Source organism: Xyrauchen texanus, chromosome 8, assembly GCF_025860055.1.
Source record: "Xyrauchen texanus isolate HMW12.3.18 chromosome 8, RBS_HiC_50CHRs, whole genome shotgun sequence".
In the NCBI taxonomy this organism is placed as follows: domain Eukaryota; kingdom Metazoa; phylum Chordata; class Actinopteri; order Cypriniformes; family Catostomidae; genus Xyrauchen; species Xyrauchen texanus.
Window position 1 is genome coordinate 49,157,554 of NC_068283.1, and position 15,881 is coordinate 49,173,434.

At 46.3% G+C, this 15,881-nt stretch overlaps 1 protein-coding gene across 1 annotated transcript in view; it reads left to right on the forward strand.

Annotated features, from left to right (window-relative positions):
• Positions 1-15,270: 15,270 nt before the first annotated feature.
• The window catches only part of LOC127648213 (GTPase IMAP family member 8-like), a gene marked incomplete at its 3' end in the record, with an annotated part of 9,404 nt that continues 8,793 nt past the window's right edge, over positions 15,271-15,881 (forward strand). Inside the window, exon 1 of the mRNA XM_052132794.1 lies at positions 15,271-15,871. Within this exon, the coding sequence (XP_051988754.1) occupies positions 15,271-15,871 (601 nt within the window). The remainder of the gene's footprint in view (positions 15,872-15,881) is intronic.

A 15,881-nucleotide genomic window follows, 5' to 3' on the forward strand; every position in this document is an offset into this window, starting at 1 on the left:
GAGCACCTCCTCAGTCACAGATTCTGCTCCCAAGGTCGTACGAAGGGCAGCCTTGATGGACCGAATCTCCCTTTCCCACACCCCTCCAAAGTGTGGAGCTGCTGGAGGATTGAAGTGGAAACTGATCTGTCTCTTGGCTAACAGTCTACGCAAGTCATGACTGAGTTGGTTGAAGGCTTCCCTGAGTTCGGTCTCCCCGCCCTTGAAATTAGTGCCCTGATCAGAGTACAACTCTGCCGGCTGGCCCCGGCGGCTAATGAATCTCCTTAGTGCCATCAGGAAGGCATCAGTGTCCATGGACGTTAGCACCTCCAGGTGCACTGCTCTTGTGGTTAGGCACTTAAATAGGAGACCCCATCACTTTTCTGTTCGCCGGCCCACTTTGACTAGGAAGGGGCCGAAACAGTCCATTCCGGTCGAATAGAATGCCGGCTTGTACAGTCGGAGACGCGGCAGGGGCAGATCACTCATTTTCTGCTTTGCTGGCTTCGATCTCCACTTACGATCTCCACTTACAGCACTCAAGACAGTTCCTTTGATGCTTCCGAACTGCCTCTCTACCCCTCAGGATCCATACTCTCCTGCGGAGCTCAGCAAACACTCGCTCGGGTCCAGGATGGTGGAGTCGATTGTCGTAGTCCTTGATTAGGAGTTGAGTACTGGGATGTTTGGGATCCAGTACCACAGGATGTACAGTGGCAGGATTAAGCGGCCTCCGACACGGATGAGCTGGTGGTCTGGGTCAAATTCTGGAGAGAGGCAGAGTAAACGGCTGGTAGGGCGAACTGATTTACTGGCTTTCAGTGCCTGGTACTCTTCGGGAAAACTGCCCATCTGTGCCCTCCTTAGAACAACTGTTTCGGCTTCTCTGTAGGCACTCGCCGGGGGAGAGTCATCCTGCGCAGCCGCCCCATGCAGCTCTCGAGCGACAGACTCTACCATGTCCTCCCAACTATCGTACCTCCTCTCATCCGAAGCAGCTAGGGTCTCAGTCATGATTCCACAGAACAAGCTCCCTTTCAGCTCAGTGGTGTCCTCAGCTTTGGAAAGGTGCAGGGTTGGAGGAGAGGGCCACTCTGTTGGAGATCGTAGTAGGAATCCTGGGCCTTTTATCCATCGGTTAGGACTGGCGAAGTCTTTCAGGTTCCGGCCTCGAGTAAGATCGTCAGCAGGGTTATTTGCAGAGTCTACATATCGCCAGTTTTGTAGGTCAGTTAACTCCTGAATTTCCGCTACTCGGGTGCCTATGAAGACCTTATAGCGGCAGGACTCGGAATGCAGCCAATGGAGGATGTTCATGGAATCTGTCCAGCAAGTAACTCGTCTAATTTCCAGATTGAGCTCCTCCGCGAGCAGTTTCGCCAGCTGTGCTCCTGTCAGGGCTGCACAGAGCTCCAACCTGGGAATCGATTGCTGCTTTCCGTGGGGCGACCCTGGAACGGGCTAGTAAGAAGGCGACATGGAATCCTCCTTCGGGATTCTTTGAACATAAGTAAGCGACAGCCCCGTATGCCTTCTCCGAGGCATCACTAAAGATGTGAATCTCATGGTGGGTATCTGGCCGATCCATTGCGATAGGAGTGTAACATCTAGGGAGTGTTATCTGTGGTAGGTATTGTAGCTCATCCTCCCAGGCTGTCCAGGCCCGCTGGAGCTCACTGGGTAGCTGCGGATCGTCCCAGTCCCGATGGCTGGCCCATAGCTGCTGCACTATAATCTTTGCCCGAGTGGTATAGGGAAGGATGAACCCGGGAGGGTCATACTGGCTCGCCAGTACCCGGTAGATATTCCGCATGGTCAAAGTCTTGTACGTGATAGGTCGGTGCTTAAATCCCAGGCAGTCCAGCTTGCAGTGCCAACTCAGTCCTAAGGTAGACTCTTTTGGGTCAGCTCTGTCATGGGAGAGCCACAGCTCCAGCTCAGTGGACCGGGCCTCTTGGGGTAAGTGCTTAATGACCTCAGGTACATTGCTAGCCCACTGACGGATATAAAATCCTCCAGAGGCAAGAATCTTGCGCAACTTGTCCAATAACTGTTGCGCCTCTTGTGCTGAGGGTAGGCTCTGTAAACAGTTGTCTACGTAGAAGCATCGTTCTACTGAGGCTCTCACGTCATCATCCGGGGCACTGTGCTTTACTACATGATGCTGGAGTGCGAATGATGCGCAGCAGGGGCTGCAAGTAGTCCCGAATGGCAGGACTCGCCATTCGTAGACATCAGGAGGGTCACCTCTTCGCATGTCACGCCATAGGAAGCGTAGTAGGGCCCGGTCCTCAGGTAGGAGTAGGACCTGGTGAAACATCCCACGGATGTCACCGCTTATTGCCACAGCATGCTCTCGGAACCGCAGGAGGACCCCTAGGAGTGAAGGACTCAACATAGGGCCAGGTAAGAGAGAATCATTAAGGTTCAGACCCTAATATTGAAAGGAACAGTTAAATACTAAGTGGTCCTTACCATTGTGGTGAACCATGTGGTGCGGAATGTACCAGTTCTCACCTGAGGCCACATTCTCTGCCTCTGAAAGTTTGACGGCCGCCCCATTGTCCTCCAACTTCTTGATCTCTGCCTTGTACACTTCCGCCATGGCAGGGATCTGGGCGAGCCGTCGCTCCATTCCTCGGAGATTAGGCATCACTTCCTCCTTATGGGCATGGAAGAAAGGAAAGTCTTTCCTGCGTAACAAGGGAGTAGCATAACGAAGTACACCATCCACCTCCACTCGGGTGATTGCTGCTTCCAGGAGGCGGATAGCCTCTTGATCCTCTTTAGATCTGACAACTTGTTTCTCGCAGCGGTAGGGTAGAACATCGACTTGCCACAGCCTTTCGACATCCTTCCGCAATGCAAGATCAGCGGGAGTGTAGGATAGGAAGAAGCAGTTCTGCGGGCCTATCTGACTCTTCACCAGTCTCGCAGGTCCTTGCAGAGTCCATCCGAGCCTAGTCTGAATAGCAGCAGGTCCTCCAGCTGGACCTAGGTGGACAGGGGATATAGGTGTAATGAGGTGAGTATTATCGGCACCAATGAGTAGAAGTGGGTGCACTCTCTCAAAGGCTTGCAGTGACAGGTCCCTTAGGTGCTTGTACCTTTCCAGAACACTCTGAGGGTAAGAATGATTGGCCAGGTCTAAGCGCTCAGCTCTAAAGGCAGCAGTGATCTCGAATACATTCTGGGGCTTCATCAGAGGTGAGATATGGAAAGAGACTGAAGAGCCATTGACTATCTGCACATCCTGTCGGATGGTCCATAGGGCTAAGTTCTCTGCCTGACCGCAGACCCCCAGCTCTTTAGCAGCAGGCGATAGAAGAATTGTCCTCTCCGAGCCGTCATCCAGAACGGCATAAGTGTCAAGGGTCTTGCCTTGGTAGCGGAGTAGGACTCTGACAACCTTCAAAAGTACCCGCTTGTCCGTAGCTGGTTTGTCTAGGTACAATGTGTCAGTAGCTGAACTAATTAAACAAGAACCCTCTGTCATAGGCTTGATGTTGACATCATGTAGGATCTGGAGATGCCGACCTTTACAGAGACTACAGGGTTTCTTAAGGGTGCACTTAGCTGCTTGATGGGCGCGTCCGCAGCGCCAGCAGCGATGATTCGCCGTAATCCAGTCAGTGATCTGTTGCTTATTAAAGGATTTGAAAGTGGGGCATTGACTAAGGTAGTGATCTTCTGAATCACAGTAGGGACAGAAGGCTTTAGGTGCCGCTTTGGCGGCCCTCGAACTGACTATTGGAACTACAGGGTCTGTTGCGGCTGGTGGCTTAACAGGGCTAGCGTCTGTTCCATGGAGAACTGTGGCTGACCGTCTGGCAAGGGCTCTGACCCTCCCACGGTCGGCCTGGGGCTCTGACTTTCGCCGCCGTTCAAAGATGTGGGCCTCACTGCTCTGGCACCATGACTCATACTGCAGCCATTCTGAGAAGTCTAGGAGGTTGTAAACTGCCCCAGGATGGCGGAACATGTGTCGCCTGAATTCTGACCGCATCTCAGGGGTAGCTTACTAAGCAGCCTCTCAACATGCGACCCAGACTTTAACTCTGATTTGCCCTCGGCACCCAATGTCTTTAGCATTCCTACGAGGGATCTAACTTGCAGGGCGAAACCATCAAAGGCTACAATATCACCTCGTCGGATATCAGGGGCATCCATCACTTTGGCTATCCTCCTAAGAGCTAGTTTATATGGCTGTCCGAATCTCTCGGTAAGAGCTGCCATAGTGTCAGAATAGGGGAAAGGTGAATTGAGATAGGAATCAGCTACCAGCCTTGCCTCATCTAGCCTCAGATGATCCAGCAGGATTTGGTAACGGAAGAGCTCTGTAGCGTCAAGGGGTAGGAGGTTCTCTAGGGCTATTCTGAGTCTAGTGAACTCACTCGGGTCCCCTGTATTAAAGTCAGGAATTGTTGGTGTGGGACCACGATATGTGCTCTCTCTCCCCCTAGGATACTGATTAAGTGCTGTGTAAGCAGGCACAGGGCTCTTAGGCGGCTTATGGTCATAGCATGACCTTTCAGGAGGCAAACGTGTAACTCTAACAGGCTCAGGTGGCGGACCTGCATGATGGCTATGAGCAGGACCCCAACTACTGTAATCATTAGGTGGCAGACCTCCTCTATGGTAAGAATGACTGACAGTTTTACCTTCATAACCTTTAGGCTGGAGGTCACGACGTGTAAGGGGCTTTACAGGTGAGCCTGCCTGTATCTGATCTTTTACTACTTTAATTTCACTGAGCATCTTGCCCAGTAAGTCTAGCACCTGCTCTTGGTGCAGCTCTACAGAGCCTTCAACTAGCTGATTAGGCACATTGTCACTTTCTCTCCTGTCTGCAGCCTGTTCTGAGGGAACTGTAGGGCTATAGCCTGCACTATAGGCTGGATGAGGGACTCTATTTGGTGTAACAGTGGGCACTACTAGTTGTGGTGGCCGCATGGGGCTAAGTAAGCGAGGAAAAGGCATCAAGTGTGAGTTAACAGGGTCGGATATAGCACTGTGTGACTGCTGAGGATAATGTGGGGTAATATGAGCACTCTGTGGCATGAACTGAGTCTGGTTCCCTTCCCAGGGTCGGTGACAAGGGGAAGACTGAGCTGTCGGAGCTGACTGTAGGAACTTGGAACTGTGACAACTCTCCGACTCGCTCTCTGTCATAATGGTGCCCTAGGTTGTAGGTAGGTGCAGACCACTCGTCCATGATGCTCCAAGAATACTGACTAATAGGGCTGGAGGCTCTGCCTAATAATGAAGGAACTCTCCCGACATCATCCAGCTGGTTACCCCCTCCTACCTCCTCATCATAAAGTGCCAAAGGCTGACTGGCCTGTTTCCGCCATGTGGCTGTGAGCTCATAGTCCTCTAAGTACGCTGGAGGGCGAACATGCCGCTGAGGCCTCCCTCCATCTGCATATACCCCTTGTCGCTGCATATTAGGGCTTATGAATCCTCTTTATCCAGGGGAACGACTGAATCCGGCTCGAAGGACCACAATGTTTGATAGTTTGGGGAAGGAACAAAGGCAGTATACTAAGGAGGTTCCTAATTATCCATTCGCCTCCTGGCGTGTCGGTCAGAACACAGGATAGGATTCAAACAGTCAGGTTCCATTCAAAAGGGGTTTATTAACATAACAGAAGCCACAAGTCACAGGCACATGACAGGTTGCATATCTAGGTAAGGTGGATATGAGGGTATAGCAGAGTATTCACACAGGTGTGTGTGTGTGTGTGTGTGTGTGTGTGTGTGTGTGGTTAGTCACTCATGGACGCACACTTTAACACCCACAACAAGCTATCTAGCACATATCACGGGCATGTATTTTGTCTGCCTCGTTCCGCTGTATAATGCCGTTGAATGACAGGCGCTCTAAGCCCTGCCTTTCCAACAATAAATGTGCTACAACGCAAATGTAACACTTTAGCAACCACCAGAAAACTAGTTTTGCTTAGCCAAAGACCTTTTACATCTTCATAAAATATGTAAATAAATATTTATGTTCATTAGCAAATATAAAAATAAATATTGTTTTTCATGAGTGCTGGTAATTATTCATACACATCATGTTTAAATGTAAATGCATGTGATTGACTTTTATATGAACAGGGCTCCTGGAAAGTCGGGACTGATCGCACAACTTTATTTATTTAACAGCTTTCATAATGTTTAACCCTAAAATGATCACATTAATTAGCAAAAACAACTTTTTTTACTTGCATAATTAGTTTCTTGTCTTCCCCAGAGGAGAACACGCTTCGCTTGTTTAATTCAGATTTGTGATTCGCAAAATGAATCATTCCTCATTCCCCTCATTCCCTACCTGGAGTACGCACTCCATCGGTTTCCTGCTGAGAACCATGGCCTCAGATTTAGAGGTGCTAATCCTCATCCCATGCTTCACACTCGACTGCCAAGCGATCCAGTGAGAGCTGAAGGTCACGGACCGATGATGACATGAAGACAACATCATCTGCAAAAAGCAGCGATGAGATCCCCAGCCCACCGAACCGCACACCTTCCCCACCCCGACTACACCTCGATATCCTGTCCATGAATATCACAAACAGGATTGGTGACAAAGCGCAGCCTTGGCGGAGACCAGTCCCCACATGGAATGAACTCGACTTCGTGCCGAGGACCCGGACACAGCTCTCGCTTTGGACGTACAGGGATTGGATCGCCCTAAGAAGGGACCCCCCCCACCCCGTACTCCCGCAGCACCTCCCACAGTCTCTCCCGGGGGACCCGGTCATACGCCTTCTCCAGATCCACAAAACACATGTAGACCGGATGGGCATACTCCCAGGCCCCCTCCAGGATCCTTGCGAGAGTAAAGATCTGGTCCGTCGTTCCACGGCCAGGACGAAAACCGCATTGTTCCTCTTCAATCCGAGGTTCAACAATCGGCCGAACCCTCCTCTCCAGCACCTTGGAGTAAACTTTACCAGGGAGGCTGAGAAGTGTGATACCCTGGGAATGAGGTTTTGCCCAAAGTGAAGGAGTTCAAGTACCTCGGGGTCTTGTTCACGAGTGAGGGGACAATGGAGCGGGAGGTTGGCCGGAGAATCGGGGCAGCGGGGGCGGTATTGCACTCGCTCTATCGCACCGTTGTCACGAAAAGAGAGCTGAGCCGAAAGGCAAAGCTCTCGATCTACCGGTCAATTTTTGTTCCTACCCTCACCTATGGTCATGAAGGTTTGGTCATGACCGAAAGAATTATGTCGCGAGTACAAGCGGCCGAAATGGGCTTCCTCAGAAGGGTGGCGGGCTTCTCCCTTAGAGATAGGGTGAGGAGCTCAGTCATCCGTGAGGAGCTCGGAGTAGAGCCGCTGCTCCTTTGCGTTGAAAGGAGTCAGTTGAGGTGGTTTGGGCATCTGGTAAGGATGCCCCCTGGCCGCCTCCCTAGGGAGGTGTTTCAGGCACGTCCAGCTGGGAGGAGGCCTCGGGGGAAGACCCAGGACTAGGTGGAGAGATTACATCTCCACACTGGCCTGGGAACGCCTCGGGGGTCCCCCAGTCAGAGTTGGTTAATGTGGCTCGGGATAGGGAAGTTTGGAGCCCCCTGCTGGAGCAGCTGCCCCCGCGACCCGACTTCGGATAAGCGGTTGAAGATGGATGGATGGATGGAAAATGAATCATTCAGACCGATTTTTGAATCTTTTGTTCAGTTCAAAGGAATCAAATGTAAAAGATTCGACTCTTTTGATTCTTTTAATGAATCAGCATGCATTTATACACCTATAGTTGCTATTTTCTGCTGTACTCAGACACAGAAGTAACGAAAAGTGTCTGGAGAAATTTATTGGCGTAAAAGTTTCAATTTTCTCTTCAAAATGTAGTAAAGTGAAAGTAAAAGACCAAAGACATTTTTATACCCAGTAAAGTAGAACATTTTTAAAACTGTACTTAAGTACCGTAACAAAGTATTTGTACTTCATTACTCTACACCTCTGCAGGTAAATATCGGAGTTTGACGCTGAAGATTTGTTTTCTTGGTTTATTTTATGTTAGTTAGAGGTTTAATCAGTCTGTGTTTGGTTCTTTTCTTTGGCATCACTTGTGTCCCGTTTCTCTTGGACTTATTACTTGGAATATATTTATTCCAATTGTTTATATTTGTATATATCTATTTGCTTATTATCTTTATTATCATCATCATACCTTGTTACACCTCTGTATAATAAATCACTCTTTTCTTGGCATTATTTGTTTAGCGTTGTCTCTTGTCACAAACATCACTCCAGTTTTATCACTCAATGTTATCTCTTCTAACACTAGACCAAATTAAGAGATCATAACAATTAGTGATAATAACAAAAATCAATAGTAAATTATCTGAGCTGTACATAACGTTATATTACAACCCTGTACAATATGACATTAAAGCATTTGACTTCACTAATAATATATTTATTATTAATACAATAATAAAGAATACAGCATGTCATAGGCAGGAAAACACATTCAAATGTACAAGAGTGTAATTCAATAACAGTATAGTTCTGTGTATGATGTCATAGTGATCAGAGAAAACCTTTGACCTGTGTGACATCACAACATTTCATCATGTCTGACAGCAGAGGTGAGATACACAAACAAGAGCATTTCATTCTGTCCATATAATCCACATTTCTATTGATCTCTGCTGTTATGTGTCACTCTGATGTATCCTGCAGACAAATATAAGTGTAATAAATTACATTTTGATCAAATAAATAATCATTTTGTTTTCTGCAGTGTCTCCTGTCATCAACCCTTCTCGTAGGAGAAGAAAGAGCAAAGACACTCCCCCTTTCAGTAAGTCTTTGTATAGATAACCCTGAAGTGATGAACCGTATATGGACATTATGGGCTGTTTCATCACTTTTAAATCATATGTGCCAAAATCAGTCAAATACATCATCATGTTGGGATTCATTAAATCTCTAAAGATCTTGTTGCCCTGTCACAAGATGTTCCCATGTGTGATTAACTATGTCTCCATCTAAGGTTTTCTGTGACAGGTGTAGATCATCAAATGTTCACTGATAAAGCTGATGGAAACACAAACAAATGATTGGCCACACTTTGTGATTCATATTCACTGTGTATTCTGTGTATTCATTAAATATGCTTGTCCACACTGTTAAAATAATAAACGACAGTCATGAGATTAACCCCTAATACAATAATCATATAAAGATGTTTCAATTAAAAATAAATACACAACACTAGAAGCTTTTTTGGAGTGGAATTCATAGCAACATTACGGGTAATAAATTCAATAAATTGGCAAAAAAGAAAATGCATTCAATAAAATCAAAAATACCAAATGATAAAATAATATTGTTAGAGCTGTATAAACTTTTAAAGATTTTAAATATATAGTGCATCACTTTTTATTCATAATTTTCCTCAAAATTCTACAAACAATACCCCATAATGACAACATGAAACAAGTTTGTTTTAAATGTTTGCAAATTAATATTTAAAAAAAAACATGTACATAAGTATTCACATGATCCTGTTTCCACTGATCATCCTTGAGATGTTTCTACAACTTGATTGGAGTCCACCTGTGGTAAATTCAGTTGATTGGACATGATTTGGAAAGGCACACACCTGTCTATATAAGGTCCCACAGTTAACAGTGCATGTCAGAGCACAAACCAACCCATGAAGTCCAAGGAATTGTCTGTAGACCTCCGAGACAGGATTGTATCGAGGCACAGATCTGGGGAAGGGTACAGAAACATTTCTGCAGCATTGAAGGTCCCAATGAGCACAGTGGCCTCCATCATCCGTAAATGGAAGAAGTTTGGAACCACCAGGACTCTTCCTAGAGCCGCCCGGCCAAACTGAGTGATCAGGGGAGAAGGGCCTTCGTCAGGGAGGTGACCAAGAACCCGATGGTCACTCTGACAGAGCTCCAGCGTTTCTCTGTGGAGAGAGGAGAAACTTCCAGAAGAACAACCATCTCTGCAGCACTCCACAAATCAGGCCTGTGTGGTAGAGTGGCCAGACAGAAGCCACTCCTCAGTAAAAGGCACATGACCAGATCCAAAATGGTGCTATTTTTGTTAGCTAGCCCGACTTTTATGGCACATGGACATCGGAGCAACCGGTGTTCATGTCTACCATCGCCAGACACTACTAAAATATAAGATTCATGCAACAACCAAGCTGCATGATGATCTGCAGGAGAAGCTACGTGACCTCGGCTTGCTGCGGAGACCAGTCCTCGGCGTCGTCTGATGCCGGTACCCGGGCGAGAGGATGTTGTAAGCGGTGTGAGGCAAGAGGGCGAGGGTTCATGCTAGGCTAAAAACAAACCCTTGCTGGCCGGCTCTCCTGTCTATCCTGCTCTCAAATGTTTGCTCCCTGGACAATAAACTGGACTACATCCGACTCCAGACTACCCAGCGTGAGTTTAGAGACTGCTGCGTCTTTGTTTTTATGGAGATGTGGATTAGCGACAGAGCTCCGGACACCGCCATTCAGCTAGACAGGCTCGCCTCGTTTCTTGCCGAAAGAAGTCCAGCAATGTGCAGTAAGACTCGCAGTGGTGGCTTGTGTGTTTATCTAAACACGGAATGGTGCAAGAACTCTGTGCTAGTCTCTAGTTACTGCTCATCGCTGGTGGAGCTTGTGACTGTGAGATACAGAGATTTTTATTTACCATGGGAATTCACCACTGTTATTATAACCGGAGTTTACACTTCCTTAGCATTACCTCCCAGTGCTAATGCTAAGGAAGTGCTCTGTGAACTGTATGGGGCTATGAGTGAACGGCAGAACACTCACCCTGACGGACTGTTTATTGTCACCGGAGATTTCAACCATGCAAATCTCAATACAGGGCTCCCTAAATTCCATCAGTATGTGGACTTTGCAAACACACTTGCTCTTGTTTACACAAACATCCCAGGCGTGTAGTGGGCGGAGCCCCGTGCCACTTCATGGTGGCGAGGAAGACCACCCCTCCTCCCAACGAACAGGTGCTCTGTCTTACCATGGCCAATGTGAGAAAAACTCTACGTAGAGTCAACCCACGGAAGGCTGCTGGACCAGACAACATTCCTGGCAGAGTGCTCAGAGGATGTGCAGACCAGCTGGCAGATGTTCTTACCGACATCTTCAACATCTCTCTGAGCAGCATCGTCGTTCCAACGTGCTTCAAGGCAACCACCATCATCCCCATGCCAAAGAATTCTTCAGTGTCCTGCCTCAACGACTACCGTCCCGTCGCACTCATACCCATTATCATGAAGTGCTTCGAGTGGCTCGTCATGAGGCACATTAAGGCCCAGCTTCCCCCCTCACTAGACCCACTGCAGTTCATGTATCGTCCCAACCGTTCAACAGATGACGCCATCACCACCACCCTCCATCTGGCCCTCGCCCACCTAGATAAAGGACTCAAATTCAAATTTGAGTTAAAATGCTGTTCATTGACTTCAGCTCAGCATTCAACACAATAATTCCTCAGCACCTGATTGGAAAGCTGAACCTGCTGGGCCTGGACACCTCCCTCTGCAACTGGATCCTGGACTTCCTTACTAGGAGACCTCAGTCAGTCTGACTCACGACTCACAACTGTGCAGCAATGCACAGCTCGAACCACATCGTCAAGTTTGCAGATGACATGACCGTGGTTGGGACTCATCAGCAAGAACGACGAGTCAGCATACAGAGAGGAGGTGCAGCGGCTGACGGACTGGTGTAGAGCCAAGAACCTGTCCCTCAATGTCGACAAAACAAAGAGATGGTTATTGACTTTAGGAGAGCACAGAGTGACCACTCTCCACTGAACATTGACGGCTCCTCTGTGAAGATCGTCAAGAGCACCAAATTCCTTGGTATTCACCTGTAGAGAACCTCACCTGGTCCCTCAACACCAGCTCTATTACCAAGAAAGCCCAGCAGCGTCTCTACTTTCTTCAAAGGCTGAGGAAAGCACATCTCCCACCCCCCATCCTCACTACATTCTATAGAGGGACTATTGAGAGCATCCTGAGCAGCTGCATCACTGCCTGGTTTGGGACTTGCACCACTTCGGACCACAAAGCCCTGCAGAGGATAGTGAGGACAGCTGAGAAGATAATCGGGGTCTCTCTTCCCTCCATCAAAGACATTTACATAAAACGCTGCATCCTCAAAGCCACCAGCATTGTGGATAACTCCACACATCCCTCACACAAACTCTTCACCCTCCTGCCGTCTGGCAAGAGGTACCGAAGCATTCAGGCTCTCACGCCCAGACTGTGTAACAACTTCTTCCCCCAAACCATCAGACTCCTCAATACTCAGAGACTGGACTGACACACACACACACACACACACGTGTCCAGAGTTGCACTTTAATTATTGTCACTTTATAACTGGCTGCTACCTCAATAACTGCTATGTGCATAGAACACTATCTCATAGTATGTTATGTTTACGTTTTTAGAAACTGTCATCTTTTTGCACTACTGTGTACTGGTCGGCGCTGCACTGGCTCTCACTGTGTCTATTGTCCTGATCCTTTTAGTAATTTATTGTACTGTCCCGTAATTTTTGCACACATTTGCACGTGCACTTTATGTAGGTATGTTATTTAGTCTGTGTAGTCTCATGTGGTTCTGTGTTTGTCCTATGTTGTTTTATGTAGCACATGGTCCTGGAGGAACGTTGTCTCGTTTCACTGTGTACTGTACTAACTGTATATGGTTGAACGACAATAAAAACCATTTGACTTAACGACAGCCCACCTGAAGGACTCTCAGACCATGAGAAACAAAATTCTCTGGTCTGATGACACAAAGATTGAACTCTTTGGCCTGAATGGCAAGCGTCATGTCTGGAGGAAATCAGGCTCCACTCATCACCTGGCCAATCCCATCCCTACAGTGAAGCATGGTGGTGACATCATACTGTGGGGATGTTTTTCAGTGACAGGAACTGGGAGACTAGTCAGGATCGAGGGAAAGATGAATGCAGCAATGTACAGATACATCCTTGATGAAAACCTGCTCCAGAGTGCTCTGGACCTCAGACTGGGGTGAAGGTTAATCTTCCAACAGGACAACGACCCTAAGCACACAGCCAAGATAACAAAGGAGAGGCTACGGACAACTCTGTGAATGTCCTTGAGTGGCCCAGCCAGAGTCCAGACTTGAACCCGATTGAACATCTCTGGAGAGATCTGAAAATGGCTTTGCACTTACGCTCACCATCCAACCTGATGGAGCTTGAGAGGTCCTGCAAAGAAGAATGGGAGAAACTGCCCAAAAATAGGTGTGCCAAGCTTGTAGCATCATACACAAAAAGACTTGAGGCTGTAATTGGTGCCAAAGGTGCTTCAACAAAGTATTGAGCAAAGGGTGTGAATACTTATGCACATGTGTTTTTGTTTTGTTTTTTTTCTTCCATTTTTTATTTTTAATAAATTTGCAAAGATTTCAAACAAACTTATTTCATGTTGTCATTATGGGGTATTGTTTGTAGAATTTTGAGGAAAATAATGAATTTAATAAATTTTGGAATAAGGATGTAACATAAATAAATGTGGAAAAAGAGGAGCGCTGTGAATACTTTCCGGATACACTGTAGCCCTCTTTACCTCGGCTCGCGTTTGCTGAGCTTCTTCAGAAAATATAAATAGCTTAAATAGAAATCAGAACAGGGCTGGACAATAAGGATTGCCCGATGACCCGGGGCGAGTGTGAGAGTGAGTCGGGCCAGTTGGTAGAACTGTCACTTGCCCGATTGGGACAGAGCTGCATTTATAACATCAGTGCAATCAAACAACAAGTGAGAGAGCACAAAAATTACACTGAGCGAACGAAGTCTTCTAACCGAGCACTCAGAGACGAGTGAGCACAATTATATTTAGCTGTGTGTGTGTGCACAATAATTTGGATGCATGTGCACTCTCCCAGAACTGTCCGAGCAGCAGCAATTACCACTGTGTAGAAAACAGCAGGGAAAAAACACTTCATGAATTTTTTAAACGGTATTGCACATCTTCAACAATTCATTTTAATTTTATTTAATTTCCCTTTAGAGATGTAGTGCAGAATGAAACGTAATAACCTTAGTTAAAACGGTTATACATGTGAAAATCATGAGCTCAGGATCCAACATGCAAGAATACATTTAATTAGGTAATATTTCAAAACGTAAACATTAATTCTACATGATAATGGCATTTGATATGAAAAGAAGAAATTACTCTGAGTATTATTATTTTCTTAACCTTTCAGCTGCAGGTGAAGATGAATATTTGAATACTTCATATCATCCTCATGACACACCTGTTACATGTCTCATTTCTGCACCGTACAGGTGTTTATGTGCTTTGTGTATCAGTCAGTGTTGGTCTTGTTTGGGTTGTCTGATATATTCACAGATTAGGACTAATGTCTAATGACTCATGGATTCTGAAGTTATTACATTCAGCCAAAAATCAAATCTTTAACTCAGTGACTAAATCTTTGATCCTGGTTGTGAAAGTTGACAGAATGATTTTAAAGTGTGACTGAAACCCATAATTTGCTCCACAGAACTCTTATCTTAAAAACACAGGACGGCAGAGGTTAATGTGATGAATTAATTACTGTAAAGTGCTTTTATGGGGGTACATAAGGCATAAATCATATCTTGTATATTATAAACGTGATACAATTTTGGGGGAATAATAATACACAATAATGTCAAACGTAATATACAGGATATAAAAGATATTTTGCTTTGGACAAAAAAAATAATTATATTAAAACAGCTATTTTATGTTTTTGTGTTGGGCCAGGGGAAAGTTTGGCGAGGCAAGTAAACATTTGCTGTTATTTGATGTGTTCTCCCATTCTTTACTAAACAAGTTCACCCTGCTTTTGTTTACTTCTGCTTTCCAAAACTGGATATGTGAAAAGTGTCCAATATACAAATGCCATTTCACATGATTTTGTGTGTTGTGTTTGTTCCAGTGAGTGATTTGAGGATTGTGGTGCTGGGGACGAATGCTTCAGGAAACAGTCGAGTGGGGAACTTCCTGTTAGGAAGAGCAGCGTTTGAGACTGAAGAACCTCCAGATGTTGTACAGAGAGTTGGAGGAAAACACATGACAGTCATCAACACTCCAAACATCTCACTCCATCAGATGACACAGAGACAGTGAGAGAGTGTGTGTCTCTGTCTGCTCCAGGACCTCATGTGATCCTTCTGGTACTGAAACATGATCAGTGTTCAAGAGAAGAGAAAGAGTGTGTGGAGATGCTGCTCAACTCTTTCTCTCACACTGTTTATCAACACACCATGATGATCACCACACACGAGTCACACACTCAAGTCAATGACATTATACAGGAAATCATTCACCAATGCAACGACAGACACTTCAGACTGGAGAGAAACAGCACTCCTGCTCAACTGATGGAGAAATGTGAAGAGATTGTACACAGTAATGGAGGACATCATCTGATCTGTACTGAATGTGAGAGTGTGAAGCTGAATGTGGTTGTGTGTGGCAGTGACAGACGATTAAAAGCCTCCATATCAAATCTGATCCTGAATGAGAGCGACAGAAGATCAGAGTCCAGCTCAGAGTGTGTGAGGATTGAAGGGGAGGTGTCTGGACGTCTGATCACTCTGGTGGAGCTTCCAGCTCTTTCTCAGCTCTCAGAAGAGGAAGTGATGCGTCAATCTCTCCACTGTGTGTCTCTCTGTCATCCTGGAGTTCATGTTTTCCTCCTCATTATTCCTGATGCTCCAATCACTGATGAAGACAAAGCAGAAATGGAGAAGATCCAGAGAATATTCAGCTCAAGAATCAACAAACACATCATGGTCCTCATAATGCAGAATTCAGAACACACAACAGCAGAACTCAATGAAGAAACAAAGTCTGTCATTGAAAGTTATGCAGG